Raw genomic sequence first — 20286 nt, 5'->3', positions numbered from 1 at the left:
ATTTCTGTATTACCTTTAGCTCAATATCATCAGTCAAAACAAGACCAATGGCCAACTGTGGAACAGACCACCAATTACTCAAATGCAAGTTCAGGCTGAAGCTAAAGAAAATTAAAACAAGTCCACAAGAGCCATGATATGAAGTAGAGTATATCCTACCTGAATTTAGAGGGTATCTCAAGAACAGATTGGATGTATTTAACCAAAGAACAAAGGAGTTCTGGGATGACATCAAGAATATCATACAAAAAAAGCATATAAAGACAGGAAAACAGAAAATACCAATGTGGATGTCAGAAGAGACTTTGAAACTTGCTCTTGATCATAGAGAAACTAAAGTGACTGGGAGAAATGTGAAGTAAAAGAGCTAAAAAGAAAATTTCAAAGGGCAGCTCAAGAAGACAAAATCAAATATTATAATGAAATGTGCAAAAACCTGGAGTTAGAAAATCAAAAGGGAAGAATATGATCAGGATTCTATGAGCAAAATATTAAATGACTTTGGAAACATGAAAAGATGAAAGGAATACACAGAGTCAGTGTACCAAAAAGAATTGGCCAATGTTCAATCATTTCAAGAGGTAGCATATGATCAAGAACCAATGGCATCGAAGGAAGAAGTCCAGGCAGCACTGCAGGCATTGATGAGAAATAAGGTCTAGGAATTGATGGAATATAAATGAAATGTTTCAACAAACTGATGCAGCATTGGAGGCTTTCACTCATCTATGTCAAGAAATTTGGAAAACAGGTACCTGGCCAACAGATTGCAAGAGATTTGTGCCTATTCCAAAGAAAGGTGACCCAACAAAATGTAGAAATCACTGAAAAATATAACTGGTATCACATACAAGTAAAATTTTGCTAAAGGTAATTTTTAAACTATTATTTAAATACTTCATCAACAAAGAGCTACTGGAATACACCCTTCAGTATGGATTGATTGCACCTCAGTATAAAGAATACAAAAATTCTCAAAAATGGACCAATAAATAGCATCATGATAAGAAGAACACAGATGGAAGGTGTTGAAGACTTGAATTTACTTGGATCTGCAATCAGTGCTCATGAAAGCAGGAGTCAAGAAATGAAGCGATGTATTGCATTAGGCAAATCTGCTGCACAATGTTTAAAGTGTTGAAGAGCAAAGATGTGTGTTTGAGATCTAAACTGCTCATCACCCAAGCTATGATATTTTCATTTAATCTCATATGCATGTGAAAATTGGACAATTAATAAGGAAGACCTTAGAAGAATCGATGTATTTGAATTAGAGTATTGGAGAAGAATATTAAAAGTACCATGGACTGCTAGAAAAACAAACAAATCTGTGTTGGGATAAGTGCAACCAGAATGCTCTTTAGAAGTGAGAACAGTGAGATTTTGTCTCTTGTACTTTAGATATATTATCAGGAGGGACCAGTCCCTGGAGAAGGACATCATTCTTGGAAAAGTAGAGGGTCAGTGAAACTGAGGAAGATCCCCAATGAGATTGATTGACACAGTGACAGCAACAGTGAGCTTAAACAATCCAATCCTGAGGACGGCGCAGGACTGGGCCGTGTGTGGGTCTGTTGTGCATAGGGTCACTATGAGTCTGAACTGACTTGACAGCCACTAACAACACTCTATGTCAGATACTATACTGGGTGTTTATTTGACTTCATTTATTGAATAATATTCAGAACGACTCATATTTTCTTACCATCAGAGTGTCAAGATCAGAAAGCGGACATTTTTAACATGAGCTTCAGTAAATGATATCAAGAGTCCTCTTGGCCAAAGTTGGTCCTGGCCCTTAGTGCTGCTTGCTCTGGCCAAGAGAGCTGTAGTCTAGTACTAGTATTCCATCCCGTTACAGGATATTGCTTTTCTCAACCTTATTTTATGTGTACAAATTCAAACACAGAAATTTCCAGAGGGAGAGTGATTGTGATAAGGCAACATTTGGATATTTTAGATCCTGGATCCCATCCAAATGTCAACACTTTCTTTTCAATACATCCAAGAATAACTATTAGAATTCACACCTTAAAGATAAGAAACAGGGACTCCTGAACAGTCATTTGCTCTGTAAGAACACTACCTGTGCCCTTCCCACTTGCACTCATCTCAAAAAAGGCCTTTGGTCTCTGGCTAGACCAAACCCTGCTTGCCTGTGGTGCAGGCTGGAATTGCCAGACTTCTCCCAAGAAGCCTTCAACCAATGACTTGGATTTGGTAAGCTAACTCTAGGCACATATTCTACTTGGCTCTAAGAGTTCCCTAGTAGAACTGAGCTCTGGTTCCCACAGTTCTAACTTGCTTGATAGTTCATTCTTTATTCTCTTTGTTCCCTTCCCTGTCCCACTTCCTCACTCTCCTACCAGTGATTCCTGGAATCAATTCCCAGATAAACTACTTGTATCCAAATCCTTGTGTCAGAGTCTGCTTCTAGGAAAATACAAGCACTGTGTACTAATATCCTCCAAGTAATAAGCAGAGGACCTAATTGATCTAACTCAAAATCTAATGTTCTGTATATACCTCACTGATCTATTCAGCCACCAGGCATCTGGCCTCACAACAGCTTTGTCCTCCCTTGCACTTCTATTTACCCTCTCATCACAGTACTTTGATTGCCTCCCCAACACTCCCGTGAGTCTCATTTTAGGTACTACTTCATGGACTCATTCACCTTGCTTACGAATAATCTCTTGTTTGCCTAATCCATGCCCAACACAATCCATCTCCCCTCAAAAGCACAAAAATAACAACTTGTTTTTACACTTATGAGTCAGAATTGACTGTTTGGCACTTAACGACAACATTCCAACCCAAGAGAAATAGCTCCTTCCTCCCAACTACACTCCAGAAAACAAAGTCAAGAGCTGTTCCTTAATAATTGCACTAACTAGAGCAAGAGATTAGGGTCAGGGTTCCCTCCTGCCCTTCTCCAGAACCTTCTTAGATCCACACTCTGTTGTTGGTGTTCATCTAAAATGCAAGGGCAGGAGAGGTTGACTGACAGCTACTCGTTTTTGGAAAAGTAAACACCACCCTGGTATTTCAGGAACCACATCCCAAAATTATTTCATGTCTAAAATTTTAATGACATGTCAAAATTGCAGTGGTCAGAAATCCTTTTTAGAGTAGATTAAATTTTTATTACTCCTATCCATGGTTGTGAAGTCCTGGCATAGTGCTATAGGATAAGCACTAGACTGCTAACCACAAGGTCAATGGTTCAAACCAACCAGCCACTCCTCAGAAACCCCACACAGTCACTATGAGTCGGAACCGACTCAATGGCACTTAACAACAACAACAACATCATTGGTTTCCTCCACCCATCTGTCATTTTGCAGTAATATGATGGCTTGTAAGTCACTATATAGTGCTGGAAGCTATGCCATAGGTTTTTCAAATACCAGAAAGGTCGCCTATGTTAGATAGGTTTCAGCAGAGCTAAGAAAAAAGATCTGGCAATCTACTTCTGAAAATTAGCCAATGAAAACTTTGCAGATTGCATCAGAACATTATGGGACAGAAAGCTCGAAGATGAGCTTCCTAGTGACCACTATAATACAACAGAGCATATTGACAATCATGAAAATGGCTCAGGACCAGACACTGTTTTGTGCTGTTCTACATGGAGTTCCACGAATCGGACAAATCAGCAGCACCACCCATAGATGACATTGTGCAAACATGACCTAAGAGAGAAAAGAATGAGAAACAAGCATTCTGAGTGTATTTCACTTTACCAAGTTGTAGCTCTCATTAAAGTTTTGTGTTTCTTTGAAAAGCAAGGTATTCTGCTAAATAAAACTAACTGGGTTAGAATTAGAGAACTGCACACAATCCCAAATTCTCCAATGCCTCTGCAGAGTGATGTCATTAGCTAAGTTATTTTATTTAATTACGTCTAGCTTTAGCTATAAATTTCAAAAGAAAACAATAGCCTCGGTTTTTCTACATAACTTATAATGAGAAATAATATACTTCCAGAAGAACTCACAATTCTGTCTTGGGATAAGTGTTACCAGAATGTTCCTTAGAAACTAGGATGGCGAGACTTCATCTCTCATAATTTTATCAGGAGGACAAGTTATCAGGAGGGATGAGTCCCTGGAGAAAAGCATCCCTCTTGGTAAAGTGGAGAGTCAACAAAAAAGAGGAAGATTCCTCACATGTTGGATTAACACAGTGGCAGCAACACTGGGCTCCACCAAAGCAATAATTGTGAGGATGGCATAGGATTGGGCAATGTTTTATTCTGTTGTGCATGGGGTCTCTATGAGTCGGAACTGACTCCACAGTACCATGCAACAATAGTGAAAAATCTATAAAAACATACTGAGCCCCTTGGAGAGGAGTTTAAAATAATGATCATCAATTATGGTGATGTCTGCTTTCAATTCCTGGTGGTTTCACCAAACCAGAGAAAGGCACAATTCTTAATAGAAACTTCCTGTTGATATTCACATTCTACTGCCTCCTCAGCCCTCATATTTTACATTTATTTGGCTTTATTTTTTTTTTGAAGTTGAGAGAAATAAACTAAAAATTGGAAAAAAAAATCATAATTTTATTCCTTGTATTCAAGATTAGGAGCATGGACCAATTTGAATAGCATAACTTCAGACGCTGGTGTGTGGAAGCAATTTAAATGGGTTTTGAAGAGCATAGCTTGGAGAAGGCTAAAATTCATTAGCTTCTCTCATTACCTACTAGTCCCAAATATTCATTGCTCTCTAAGTTTTTGTAATGGTGATTTCTTTTCTCTTCTCCCTTTTCTTTGCCTTTGTATCCATTTCAATTGATTGATTATTTCTTTCCGTTTTCATCTTTCAATTTTCTCTTTCTCTTCCTTCTTCTCCTCTTCCTGACCAAACTGAATATTTATTATATTATACAAGGGGACTTCAAAAGTTGGTGAACAATATGAGAGAACTTCAAAAAGTTCATGGGAAAATGGAATTAAAAGATAATGGAACTAGGTCTCCAAGGAGATGGAGGAGGAAGGGCTGCCTGTTGAGAAAGAATCCATCACCATAGCCTGCAGAACAGGCTGTGGTGCCACACCTTGGGATTTAGCAGTCTCTGAGCTGACTGCCCAAAGGCCTTAAACAATCCTGGGTCAGGATAGACATGGAGCAGAATTCAAGGAACCCAGCAAGTGCAAGGAAGTAATTATGCCTTCACGAGAGCCTTGTCCGCCTAATCTTCCATCTTACCAGATGTCTCCTTCAAAACTGAAATCCTTAAGAAGTTCAGACTTATTGGACTGGTTGAGACTAGATAAACCCTTGACACCGTAATAGTAGAGAAGCAACTTCCCTGAGATACCCTTTAAACTTTGAACTGAAACTCTTCCCCAGAAGTCATCTTTCAGCTAAATATAGATTGGCAAATGAGTAATATCACCCATGAGTACTGTACTTCTCAGAAACTCAAGTATATGAGACCATAGAGTCAACATTTACTCTCATGAGAAGATGGGAGGAGTCAGGGAAACTAGATTAGTTAAAATAGAACAATCAGAGGATTAATTAAAATAGAAAAAATAATGAGGATTTTAACATACCAAGAAAAATGTAACCAATGTCATTGAACAATTTATATAGAAATTGTTAAATGGGAACTTAATTTGCTGTGCAAAACAGTCATTGAAAACAAAATGAAATATAAAAAGAAATAAACAAAAAAGATAATGGAATTGCTCCACAGTAACTGCTGTAACTGAGAGAGAATAAAGAAAGCAGGGATAGAATGTTATTCACCAAGAAAGTGCTTACCACATACAATATGCTTAATAAATAAAGATTCATTGATTCAAAATGGCTAATATTTATTGAGACGTATTTTGCATTAAACATTCTTAACACTCATTTTATATATTCCAACTACCCTACAAGGTATGTGCTCTTATTACCCTCATTTTAGAGACAAAGAAACTGAAGTTAAGAAAAAGAAAATTGATTGGCTAAAGTTACTCAGGCATACAATGGTAGCACATGTATGCAAAACCAGATCTGTGGTTTTTAACTAAAAAATCTAAGTCATCAAACACCGTACTCTCTGTGGCAGGCATGTGCTTTGTGACTTACTTTCATCCTTTTATTTGGGTATTAATGCAGTTGAAGAAGAAGAAAAAAAAAAGGCATAAATGACTAAGACCAAGATTAGATGCATAGTTTAGCAATAATTATATTAACTTAAGCAAGTTACTTAAATCCAGTGACCTTCAGGTCTGTAAAATAAATGTATCCATAGTCTCATCTTTGACTTGATCCAGTGATTAAATTAGTCTATGCTCCAGCCTGATAACTAGAAACAAAATGGAGAACATTCAAGAGAGAGAAAACAAGTACAAAATCACACAGACAAAAAAATAGATAAAATTTTGCAAGATATAGACAGCCTCTAATAAAGCCTTTCTCACCTCCAAGCCTCCAAGGATTAGACACCCTTCTTGTATGCTTATCTAGAGTCACATTCTGCCATTCTTATCACCTGCCGTACTACAGTGGGTTGCTTTTCTGTATGCCCCTGTCCCACCCTGGAATAGAAATGATGCGGGAGATCACATGATAGAATTTTGCAAGACCAACGACTTATTCATTGCGAATACTTTTTTTCAACAGCAAAAGGCAACTGTACACATGGATCTCACCTGGAGGAATACACAGGAATCAAATTGACTACAGCTGTGAAAAGAGATGATGGGAAAGTGCCATATCATCAGCCAAAACAAAGGCCAGGAGCCAACTGTGGAACAGACCAACAATTACTCATATACAAATTCAGGCTAAAACTGAAAATGAAAACAACTCCATGAGAGGTAAAATATGACCTTGACTAGAGTCCTGGTGTGGCGCTGTGGGTTAATGCGCCAGACTGCAAAGCCATTTGAACTGCAAGTTTGGCGGTTCAAGCTCACCAGCTGCTCCTCAGAAACCTTATACAGGGTCGTTATGGGTCGGAACTGACTTGACAGCACTTAACAACAACAACATATCCTACCTGAATTTAAAGATCATCTCAAGAACAGATTTGATGCATTCAACACTAATAACTAAAGACCAGAAGAGTTGTGGGATTACATCAAGAACATCATACAAAAAAAGCAGAGTTCCTTTAAAAGATAGGAAAGAAAGAGAAGACCAACATAGATGTCAGAACAGACTCTGAGACTTTCTCTTGAGCTTACAGAAGCAAAGGCGAATGGAAAACATGAGGAAGTAAAAGAGCTAAGCAGAAAATTTCAAAGGGCAGCTCAAGAAAACAAAGTCATGTATTATAATGAAATGTGCAACAAGCTGGAGTTAGAAAAACAAAAAGGGAAAACATGCTCAGCATTTTTCAAGCTTAAATAACTTCAATAAATAAAGCCTCAAATTGCAATATTGAAGGGTTGATAGAATGAATACACCAAAAAAAAATACCAAAAAAAGGTCAATGTTCAAACTTTTCGAGAAGTAGCTTATGATCAAGAACCAATGGTACTGAAAAAAGAAGTCCAAGTGCACTGAAGGCATTGGCAAAAAACAAAGCTCCAAGAATTGATGACCTATAAATTGAAATCTTTCAACAAATTGAAGCAGTACTGGAGATACTCACTCATCTATACCAAGAAATTTGGAAGACAGCTACCTGACCAACTGATTGGAAGAGATCCATGTTGTACCCACTGCAAAGAGACATTACCCAAAGAAATGCAAAAATAATTGAACAATATAATTAATATCACATGCAAGTAAATTTGCTGAAAATAATTTAAAAACAATGGCAACAGTAGATCAACAGGGAACTGCCAGAAATTCAAGCTGGATCCAGAAGAATTAAAGCTTTCATTACTAATGTCAGATGGATCCTGAAAGCAGAGAGTATCAGAAAGATGTTTATTTGTGCTTTTCTGACTGTGCAAAGGCGGCTTTCAACTGTGCAGAGCTTGGGAAACTATGGATAACATTGCAAAGAATGATTATTCCAGAATACTTAATTGTTCTCATAAGGAACCTGTACAGATCAACAGGCAGTTATTAGAATCGAGCAAGGGGATACTGAATGGTTTAAAATTAGGAAAGATGTGTGCCCAGGTTGTTTCATTTCACCACACTTATTCAATCTGTATGCTGAGCAAATATTTTGAGAAACTGGATTATCTGAAGAAGAATTTGGCATCAAGATTGGAGGAAGACTCATTAACAACTTATGATATGCAGATGATTATCACCTTTCCTGCTGGAAACTAAAAGGTCTTAAAATACTTAGTGATAAAGATCAGATATCACAGCCTTCAGTATGGATTGCACCTCAGTGTAAAGAAAACAAAGATCCTCACAATTTGGCCAATAAAAAAACATCATGATAAATGGAGAAATGATTGAAGGTGTCAAAAGACTTCCATTTGCTTAGATCCACAGCAACACTCATGCATGAGGCAATAAAGACATAAATCACTTATTGCACTGGGGAAATCTGCTGCAAAAGATCTCTTTAAAGTGTTTAAGAGCAAAGATAACAGTTTGAGGACTAATGTTTGCCTGACGCAAGCTATGGTATCTTCAGTTGCCTCATATACATGTCAATATTGGATAATAAATAAGGAAAACTACAGCTGAATAGATGCATTTTAATTATGGTATTGCAGAGGAATATTAAAAGTACCATGGACTCCCAGAACAAACAAATCTCTGTTGTAAGAAGTACAGTCAGAATGCTCCTTAGAAGCCAAGATGCTAAGACTTCATCTCTCATGCTTTGGGTATGTTATTAGTAGGAACCAGTCCCTGGCTATGGACATCATGCTTGGTAGAGTGAAAGTTCCGCAAAAAAAAGAGGAAGAGCCCTAAGGTCTGACATATTGACATAGTGGCAGTAGCAGTGGGCTCAAATGCAGTCCAATGCTGACCGACTGCCGCTCCAGAGTTAATGGAGTCCAGTGCCACTCCATTAACAAGTGTGGATGTAGGATAAGCATTGGCCTGTGAACCACAAGGTCCAAGGTTTGAGCCCACCAGCAGAAAGATGAGCCTTTCTGCTCCCGCAAAGATTTACAGCCTCAGAAACTCTATACAGGGTCGCTATGAGTCAGAGATGACTCGACAGCACTTAATAACAACAACAGTCACTAATATGTTCTTGTTATTATTATTAAGTGCCATTGAGTTGATTCCCATTTGGCAAATGCCGAATGGCTATATAACTGCAGATCTTCAGAGCCTTAACAAGATTTGGTAAATTATTTATCTAGGTTAAACATGACCTTTCTGGAAATGCTGTTTTTCTTCAGTGAAATCTTAAAACAATTGATTGGAAGTCCGTCATCAAAGTATAATCACATTTACTCATTCCATAATTATTTATTGAGTATCTATTTGTAACACTGTGGGATAAAGTCAGTTTGAACCACAAGGTTGGCAGTTCAAACTCACCAATTGTTTCCTGGAAACTCTATACAGGCTCACTATGAGTGAGAAGTGACTTAAAGGCACTTTAACAATAACAGCAACATTATATGACGGCCTTGGACATATCGAAGATGTAATGCAAAGATGATGCAGAGTCAGGCAGTGTTTAGATTTGTTGTTCATGGGGTCTCCATGAGTCAGAATCAGTTCAACTCAGTAACGCCTAGCAACAACAACCTCTTTCATGTGCCTGGTACTGTGCTAAGTACCTGAGACTCAACAGAGTATAATACAGATGAGGCCTATCTAAACATTTTCTAGAGCAATGGAGGCTGACTGGATGACAAAATACAGCAAAGAAGTAAGTCAGTAACTAGGTATCATAACCATAAAATCACTTTAGCGTTAGTGTTATGAGGAAAGTAAACAGAGCACTGTGGGATAGACTCTCAATGGATGGTCAGTGAAAGGAAAAACCTGGAGGTGACCTTTTAGCCAGTAGCTAAGGGAGAAGAACCAGCCTTGCTAAGAGCTTGTATGAAATGTGGTTAAAAAAAAAAAAAAAAACAACCTTACAGAACTGGATGTCTTGACAAACTGGGTGGTTAGACAGTGATAATCAAAGAAGTAAGGGAGATCGTGCAGACTCTGGCAATGACAAGTTCTATGTGAAGTGGAGACAAGGTTGTCAAGAATCTGCCATTACTGAGTGCTAGCATCTAGAAGAGTAGGGGTGAAGAACAAAGTCTGAGTTCAGTGCTAAAGTCTTCAGGGTGTCAGGTGAGAGACTGTAGAAAAAGCAGATGACAGTGTGAGGAGAGCAAAGAAATGTTCAGTAGGGTGCACGTGCCTCTCAGAAGCAAGGTTTTGCCTAGGATGTGTACTGAAAGCAGCAATGAAATACAAGGAAAAAACAACCCAATTAAAAAATGGGCACAGATGAATGAACAGACACTTCACCAAGGAAAACATCAGGCAGCCAACAAATATATGAAGACATTTTCCTGATCATTAGCCATAGTTGCTGTTAAGTGCCGTCAAGTCGGTTCCAACCCATAGCAACCCTGTATAGGATTTCCAAGGAGTGGCTGGTGAGATTGAACTGCCGACATTGTGGTTCAACCTGACTTGCAGTCCTTTGCATTAATCCACAGCACCACACCAGGACTCCCATTAGCCATTGTTGTTGTTTTTAAGTGTCATCAAGTCAATTCTGACCCATAGCGACCCTGTATAGGGTTTCTGAGGAGTGACTGGTGAGCTTGAACCACCAACCTTGCAGTTCAAACAGCTTTGCAGTCTGGTGCTTTAACCCACAGCACCACAGCAGGACTCCCCATTAGCCTTGTTGTTGTTGTTAAGTGCCATCGAGTTGGTTCCAACCCATAGTGACCCTGTATAGGGTTTCCAAGGAGCAGCTGGTGAGCTTGAACCACTGACCTTGCAGTTCAAATGGCTTTGCAGTCTGGCTCATTAACCCACAGCGCCACACCAGGACTCCCCATTAGCCATTAGAGAGATATAATGCTGTTTAGATACCATCTCACACAGTATTAACAGCAAAGTTCAAAACACAGAAAATAATGAATGCTGGTGACAGTGTGGAAAGACTGGGACCCTTCTACAGTACTGTAAAATGGTTCAACCACTCTGGAAAACAGTATGGTGTTTCCTGAGAAGGTTGGAAGTAGACATACCTTATGACCTAGCAGTCCCTTTACTTGGTATATAACCACAAGGAATACAATCCCAGACACCAGTAGCTATACACACACCAATGTTCATCTCAGCACGATTGACAATAGCAAAAAGATGGAGACAGCCTAAGTGCCCATCAATGGAAGAATGAATAAACAAACTTTGGTTCATACATACAATGGAATACTATGCATCCTTGCAGGATAACTGGGAATCTGTAAGACACCTCATAACCTGGATGAACCTTGAGGGCATTTTGCAGAGTGAAATTAATCAATCACAAAAGGACAAAGATTATAATACACCATTATTGTAAATGCTTGAGAAAAAGTTTCTATAATAAAAGAAACATTCTTTGATGGTTATCAGAGGTGGAAGGGAGGGGAGAATAATTCACTGGCTAGAGGGTAGACGTGTGTTAGCTCAGGTGACAGAGAAGGCAATATACAAGGAGGGGGAGGGCAATTCACAAGAGGGAGGGTGACAGATGAACAATAAAGATAGGAGAAGTGTTAGGGCAGTATGCATGGGCTAAATGGAATAGAGGTAAATAAGGATTTATACACAACTTTGGATCAACAGTGTTCTGTGAGTAAATACATGGATCGAGACATAGAATGAATGGGTAAAGGAAGAGGAAAATGTTTGTTTTTTACTGTCTTGTGGATATTGGTTTCCCCTGCCTACTATTGTAAAACAGACATTTATGTGTGGCAGAAATAAATACTGAGAATTATGATGATAGAAAGCTTGTAAGCCCACCTTCAGCCTATAAGTGATTGGATTTGCTAAAAGGGAAGTTAGAATTTGCTCAGGGAAGTAGTCTTATTAAGCCTTTATAGAGTACGAGGCCTCAGGTGGAATCCTGTGCAACCAACCACCCAGAACCTTCTGAGTTGGGACATTTCATTTCCACTTGAAAAGACATGCAGACCATCCCAGAACTGCTGGGAGCCCAAAAGATTCTTATTGAAAGAAAGACCTGCAGAAAAAAAGCAGATTGTTTGACTGTTTGAATTTCAAGCAAGTTATTCGCTTTGGAGGCACCAAGGCAAGAAAAGTCTGTCCATCAGGGAAAACCCCTTTCTAGGACTGAAACTAAAAGGGAACCCACGAGCAGTCTAGTGTGCTTGCTGTTGACCCCCTTGGTCTGCTTGTGAGTAGAAGTGGGGACATGCAGCAAGGAAGACATGGGCTGAGTTTAACCATATTCCATTGGCACCCGCTGACCTGACATGAGAAAGAGAAGAGGAAGGGCTGGCTGATCTGAAGTTTAGGAAGATGTATGAACTCCTGAATCTATGGGCACTGACTTAGGCCCTGAGGGTTAGAGCTGAGAGTAAAGGGGCCAAGTGGTCTGAAGTGCAGGAGGTGTGTGTGAACGCCCACACATGCAGCTAGTTACTACCCATTTGACCTTGCTTGGATGGCTAATTGACCAGAACTCTACCCTAGGAAGATAAAGATGTTTCATATTGAAAATAAGTGCAAATTGCTACAATTTGATGAACTAGAAGTTTGCTTATTAATACGGTTGGTGATGGTTATGTGCCGTGGAGTCGGTTCCGACTCATAGCGACCCTGTACAGGGTTTCTGAGGCTGTAAATCTTTACGGGAGCAGAAAGACTCATCTTTCTCCCACGGAACAGCTGGTAGTTTCGAACTGCTGACCTTGCGGTTCGCAGCCCGATTCGTAACCACTACACTATTAATGCAGTGACTCAAAATTCCAACCAAAATGGAAGGACTCCATATCAAGCAGAAAGCTTGTTTTCTCAGTGTAGTGAATTGATAGAGATGAATAATTGGCTGTCAAAAATGGGTGGGGATGGGGGCTGCAAAGGAATGAATTGTGACTGGCTTATAAACTTTCATGAGTGTGCTTAGTTTTGGAATGATGGGGATAAGGTAGATTCCCCACTGAATATTTTTCTTCTTTTCCAGAGAGATCTAGTGAAACTGGGTGGGGAATGATGGTCATAGGATATATGACTCAATTGTGAGTAATTGTTGTCAGAATCAATTGTCATTGTCACAAGTATAATTGAAGATATGTAAAATGGAAGATTAATCTTTCATTTCAGGAAGAGAAGAAAGAGGAGTATGAGTGGAGCATAAGATCCCTACCCCGGAAAGCAGTGACAACAGAGAGAGTGGTAAAGGCAGCGGCATGGAGAGATAGAGCAGTTGGGGGCTTTAGGCCCATGGGCTGAGAAAGGCTGTGTGCCTGTGGGCAGGAGACATGCTGGCAGAATGTGCCCTTTGGACATTTAAATGAATATATATATTTTTTGTTTTGCAAATGTATATCAAATATTTATGTTTTGTTCATTTGTGAGATACAAGATGTAAATGGGGTGCCACAGGATAACTGTTGTTGCAGGGAGGGGATTGTAATCATTGAGATGAAACTAAGTGTATAGTTTATTGAATACAAAGCTGATGATCTTGTCTGTAAACCTTTACCCAATTCACAATAAAAATTTCTTTTTGAAATACAATGAAATAGCTCTCTGTCTTTTGGACTGGGGGACAAATGGTTCAGGAAAATGAAGTATCATGTGCTTTGGAACGTCATGTGCTTACTCACACAGTCTTGCATAAGAAAGAAGTTGCCCCTTAAAGCTTAGCCAATAGAACCATGATGCTGTCACACTTTATTGCTTCATTCCTCTGCTCTTTTGCTTTTTTTTCTGTGCCTTTTGCTAAGAATGCCTTTTCCAACTCTAATCTATACCGCTAATCTGGAAAAAATTTTAAATTATCTATCAAGACTTAATTTCTTTTATTCATTCATTCATTCAACATTTTGAAAGTATTATGTGCTCTACATATATTTCAACTACTAATGAGTCACCCACAGTGGACAGGTTTCAGAAGAGCTTCAAAAGTCAGTCAGACTAGGAAGAAAGACCTGGGAATCTAAATTTTTTAAAAAATGTCCATGAAAACCTAAGGACATCAGCAGAACATTCTCTGATTTCATATTAGAAGAGGAATCCCTTAGGTTAAAAGCCAATCAAAATACGACATGGATGGAGTATAATTTGGGGACCTTCATTTACTGGTGTGGCATCACTCAAAATGTGGAGAAACAACTACAAACAATCATTAATAATCAGAACATAGAATATATGAAGTATGAATCTAAGAAAATTTGAAATCTCCATAATGAAATGAAATGCATAAAGGTCAAAATCCTATACCTTAGTGAGCTGAAATGGACTGACATTGGCCATTTTAAACAGGATAATCATATGATCTACTATGCTGAGGGTACAAAATTAATGAGGAAAAGCATCACATCCATTGTCAAAAAGAAAGCATATCAAGATCTACCTTGAAGTACAATGATGTCATTAATGGGATAATATCCATACATCTACAAGGAAGACCTGTTAATATAACTACTATCCAAATTTATGCACCAATCACTAATTACAAAGATGAAGAAAACTGAAGATTTTTACCAACTTCTGCAGTCTAAAATGGACCAAATATGCAATCAAGATGCATTGGTAATTACTAGTGTTGCACTGCAAAAGTTGGAAACAAAAAAGGATCAGTAGATGGAAAATATGGCTTAGTAGCAGAAATGATGATAGAGAGTGCATGAGAGATTTTTGCAAGACTAATGACATATTCATTGCAAATACCTTTATATCAACAATATAAATGGTGACTAGACATGTGGATCTTGCCAGATGGAATACACAGGAATCTGATTACATCCCTGAAAAGAGAGAAACTCAGCATCATCAATCAGAGCAAGATGTAGGGCCAACTATAAAATTGACATTCGTTCAACTTCAGCTTGAAGCTAAAGAAAATTATAACAAGTCCTCTAAAGCCAAAGTATAACCTTGAATATATCACACCTGAATTTACATATGATCTTAAGAATAGATTTGATGCAATTGAATACTGATGGTCAAAGACTAGACACGTTGTATGATGACATCAAGGACATCAGACATGAAGGAACCAAAATGTCATCAGAAAGACAGGACAATAAGATAAGACTATAGTAAATGTCAGAAGAGGCTCTGAAACTAAGCAAGCAGAAGAAATGATGACGTAAAAGAACTGAACATAAGATTTCAAAGGGCAGCTCGAGAAAACACAGTAAAATATTATAGTGAAATGTGCAAAGACCTGGAGTTAAAAGACCAAAAGGGAAGAACACACTCAACATTTTCTCAGGCTGAAAAAACTGAAGATAAAATTCAAGTATTGAGTTGCAATACTGAAGGATTCCATGGGCAAAAAATTATAGGAGTGGTCTGGTGTGGTGCTATAGGATAAGCACTGAACTGTTAACCACAGGTCGGTGGTTCAAATCCATCAGCTACTCCTTGGAAACTCTATACAGGATCACTATGACTTGGAACCAACTTGACAGCACTTAATAACAACTAGGAGCAAAATATTGAAAGATGAAAGAAGCATCAAAATAAGATGAGAAAAATCCTGGTGTGGCACTGTGGCTTAATATGGAGAGTCAGTTTGAACCTCAAGGTCAGTGGTTCAAGCTCACCAGCCACTCCTCAGAAACCCTATACAGGGTGCTATGGGTCTGAACTGACTCAATGGCACTTAACAATAACAATAATACCATAAGATTGGAAGTAGCATATGATCAAGTATTGATTAGATTGAAGGAAGACGTCTAAGCCACACTGAAAGCATTGATGCAAAGCAAGTCTTCAGGAACCGGTGGAATACCAACTGAAATGTTACAACAAGTGGACACCATGCTAGAGGTGCTCATTTCTCTATGCCAAGAAATTTGGAAAACAGCTACTTGGCCAACCGGCTGGAAGAGATCCATATTTGTGTCCATTCCAAAAAAAAGGTGAACCAACAGAGTGCAGAAATTATAGAACAATATTATTGCTATCACATTCAAGAAAAATTTAGCTGAAGATCACTCAAAACAGCTGCAGCAGTACATAGAGGCAATCTCTAGAAATCCAAGCCAGGTTTAAAAGAGAATATAGACCATGGGTTATCATGGCTGATGTCACATGGAATTTGACTGAAAGCAGAGATTTACTCAAGTAAATTTATTTTGTGTAAAATCTTTTGACTACACAAAGTCACTCAAGTATGTGAATCATATCAAATTATGGATAAGATTATGGATCATGGAAATTCCAGAACATTTAGTTGTGCTTATGTGCAAATTATAAATAGACCAAGAGGTAGTCATTTGAACAAAACAAGGGATACTGCATGGTTTAAAATCAGGAAAAGTGTGTGTCAGGGTTGTATTCCTTTTTCATAGTTACTTAATTTCTATGCTGAGCAAGTATTCCAGAAAGCTGGACAGTACAAAGAAGAACATAGTAGCAGGATTGGGGGAAGACTTATTAATAACCTGTGATTTGCAGATGACACAGCCTTGCTTGCTGAAAGTGAAGATGACATGAAGATGACTTAAAATCAGTGTAAATTTCACCTCAGCATGAAGAAAGCAAAAAATTCACACAAGTGGATCAGTAAGCAGCATCATAATAAATGGAGAAGTATTTTATTTTACTTGTATCCACAATCAACACCCATGAAAGCAGCAGTCAAGAAATAAAATGATATGCTTCACTGGACAAATCTGCAAATACCTCTTTAAAATGTTGAAGAGCAACAAGATGTCACTTTGAGGACTAGGGTGCACCTGACCCATATGCATGTGAAAGCTAAACAATGAATATGGAAGACCAAAGATGGATTGATGCCTGAATTATGATGTTGGCAATGAATATTGAATGTACTATGGACTCCAAGAAGAATGAGCAAATTTGTGTTGGAAGACATATAATCAGAATGCTCCTTAGAAGTGAGAATGGCTAGACTTTGTCTCATGCACTTTGGACTTGTTATCAGGAAGGATGAGTCCTTGGAGAAGGACATCATGCGTGGTAAAGTACAGGGTCAGTGAAAATAGAGGAAGACCCCACCAAGATGAATTGACACAGTCTTTGCAACAATGGATAATGTAGGACTGGACATTATTTTGTTCTCTTGTATATAGGGTCGCTATGAATCAAAGGCAACTCAACTCAAGTAGCAACATTGTATTCTCAGCACTGGGGATGTTGTTGCTAGGTTACGTCCTGTCTGTTCTAACTCGTAGCAATCCTTTGAACAACAGGACGAAACACTGCGTGGTCCTGTGCCACCTAGGAATACCATAGCAAAAATGGTTTTTTAATCTTTGAGGAAGTTTCCCCCACTATTCTTCTCACTTCTAGACTGGTGACACATGTGTTATCTTCACAACACATCATTTGTTTATCAGTTGGTCCAGTGATGTGCTGATAACCCCATATGTGTATGTCTATTCCAGTCTCCTCCACACTCATCCTTTTCAAATCTCAGTCAGATCATGTCAGTACTCAGCTTAGAACTCTCCAAAGGCTCTGTAGTTACTTTGCCCAGAATAAAAACCAAAGTCTTTAGCGCTTTTGTCCTTATCAGAAGACAAAATATCACCTTGGAAGCCACATGGTTGGTTGGTTGTGTGCCGTCAAATCAGTTCCAATTCATAGGGACCCTACGTAGGGTTTCAGAGGCTGTAAATCTTTCAGGAGCAGAAAACCTCATCTTTCTCCCACCGAGCAACTGGTAGATTTGAACTGCTGACCTTTCAATTAGCAGCCAAGTTCCTTATCCACTATGTTACCAGGGTTCCTTGAAAGCCACATCCTAACTTTATAAACTCCATCTTCCATTTCTTCCTTTGTATAGACACAGTAAGAGTTTTTGTTGTTGTTGTTTTTAAGTGCTGTCGAGTCAGTTCTGACCAATAGTGATCTTGTATAGGATTTCCGAGGAGCAGCTGGTGAGCTTGTATTGCTGACCTTGCAGTTCAAACGGCTTTGCAGTCTGGCACATTAACCCATGGGCTATAATCAGATGAACAGTACAGGTAGAGGGGTTGATTCATTCTTCTGGCAAGAGAATTAAATTCTCATTTCTAATTTTGATGTAATTTTATGTAACAGGACATAAAGTAGACTTTTCTTTCTTCACTTGAGAAAGATTAATGAAATTTTGTGTCATTATGTTTATAATTCTTAAATTATTATCATAAATGGATTTAGAAAAATAGAGCATTTTCTAAGAGAAAAGTACAGCACTTTTTATAAATGCTTAGAAAACTGAAATGGTTACCAGAACTTTGTTTAACCTTGTTATGACTTATGTAATTTATGATTTTGAACAGTTTTGTGCATTTCAGAGTGACCCCAAAAACAACAGCAAGATTCAACCCAAACATTAAATTTTCTATCTAGATTCAGATGTACTAAGTCAGTATTGAAGATAACACATTCCTTAATAGATCAAGAACCATTGGCCTGCAGAACAGTAGAGTTACATTCTACAGAGTTACCGGCAACCCAGGGGCCTTTCTTCCATCTAACTGACATCCTTTTTCATTGCTGTGTTTTCCATGAAGAAGCATACTATAAAATGTATCCTTAGCATGAATTGTTAAACCGTTCTGGCAGCATATGTAAAATATGTTCTCCTTGACAGTGTTTTCCAATAAATATGTTAAATTCCTTATCTTATATAACCAAATTTATGAATATGCTTCCAACCTTTCTTCTCTATTTTAACAGAACCCCAGATTCCACGTGCCTGAAGATCCAAAAACAAAAAAGGAAAAGTTTCTAGTCAACTCTGAGAAGCCTACCAGAGTCTTAACAGGGAGCATCCACTTACAAGAGCATCAAGCTTTGGGTAAGACCACAAGGGCATCAACAAATAAGCTGACTGAAAAACATCAAGAAACTAAGACACTTTTCAGGAAGTTCAGTGAACTGAACTGGCCATTGAAAATGAGTCCTTTAAATAAAAGTTTAGTGAAAAACAACACTGACGCAACCCAAGAAAAACGAAGGGCTTTTCTTCAAGAGTTTTGCAAGAAATATGGTGGGGTGAGTCATCCCCAATCACATCTTTTTCATATGGTATCCAGGATCTATGTAGAAGATAAGCACAGAATCTTGTATTGTGAAGTACCAAAGGCTGGCTGTTCCAATTGGAAAAGAATTCTGATGGTACTCAATGGATTGGCCTCCTCTGCCCACAACATCTCCCATGATGCTGTCCACTATGGAAAGCACTTGAAAAAGCTAGATAGCTTTGACTTAAAAGGAATATATACTCGCTTAAATACCTACACCAAAGCTGTGTTTGTTCGTGATCCCATGGAAAGATTAGTGTCCGCATTTAGGGACAAATTTGAACACCCCAATAGTTATTACCATCCAGTATTTGGGAAGGCCATAATAAAGAAATATCGACCAAATGCCTGTGAAGAAGCATTAAATAATGGATCTGGAGTCAAATTCAGAGAATTCATCCACTATTTGCTAGATTCCCACCGACCAGTAGGAATGGATATTCACTGGGAAAAGGTCAGCAAACTCTGCTATCCATGCTTGATCAACTATGATTTTGTAGGAAAATTTGAAACTTTGGAAGATGATGCCAATTACTTTTTACAGCTGATTGGCGCTCCAAAAGAGCTGAAGTTTCCAAACTTTAAGGACAGACACTCTTCTGATGAAAGAACCAATGTTCAAGTTGTTAGACAGTATTTAAAGGATCTCACCAGAACAGAGAGGCAGTTAATCTATGACTTCTATTACTTGGACTATTTGATGTTTAATTATACTATGCCATTTTTGTAGTTTGCAATTATTTTCTAAAACCATGTATTTACTTAATGATGATGGTCTCAAATCAGCTACTGTAATTTTACTATCACTTTCTATGTCAGAGATACTTAGCTAAGTACAGGTATCTTAATTTAATGAAGATATACCAGATAGTACGATACCAATTGACACAAATTCATAGGTAAATCACCTCACAGAGGCATGCAAACTATCTTAGCTCCTCTAAAATGTTTGGGAAAGAGCAGCTTTTGCATTATGGATTATATTGTAGAAGCAATAACCTAGCCAGCTGTTACATTAGCTAAAACCGTCACTTGCATTGGTAGAAAAAGGAACCTAAAATAGCATGGGTGTATGTCGGTATCCAGGAATTCCTTGTCTAAAGTACCTCACTATATGTTTAATAGTCTGTGGAATGTTCATCAAGCCACTGCATAAGTTTCTAATACCCTGAAAATCAATCTGTTTTATTGATAAATCGATTTTGAAATCATATTTT

General features: G+C 38.3%; 1 protein-coding gene across 1 annotated transcript in view; it reads left to right on the top strand.

Moving 5' to 3' along the window:
- Positions 1-19799, top strand: part of CHST9 (carbohydrate (N-acetylgalactosamine 4-0) sulfotransferase 9) — a 393728-nt gene extending 373929 nt beyond the window's left edge. Inside the window, exon 5 of the mRNA XM_006835039.1 lies at positions 18723-19799. Coding sequence (XP_006835102.1) covers positions 18723-19799 — 1077 coding nt within the window. The remainder of the gene's footprint in view (positions 1-18722) is intronic.
- Positions 19800-20286: the final 487 nt, after the last annotated feature.

Source organism: Chrysochloris asiatica, unplaced genomic scaffold, assembly GCF_000296735.1.
Source record: "Chrysochloris asiatica unplaced genomic scaffold, ChrAsi1.0 scaffold00015, whole genome shotgun sequence".
In the NCBI taxonomy this organism is placed as follows: Eukaryota; Metazoa; Chordata; class Mammalia; order Afrosoricida; family Chrysochloridae; genus Chrysochloris; species Chrysochloris asiatica.
Note: the sequence above shows the minus strand (reverse complement) of the source record. Positions and strands in the feature narration are given on the sequence as shown.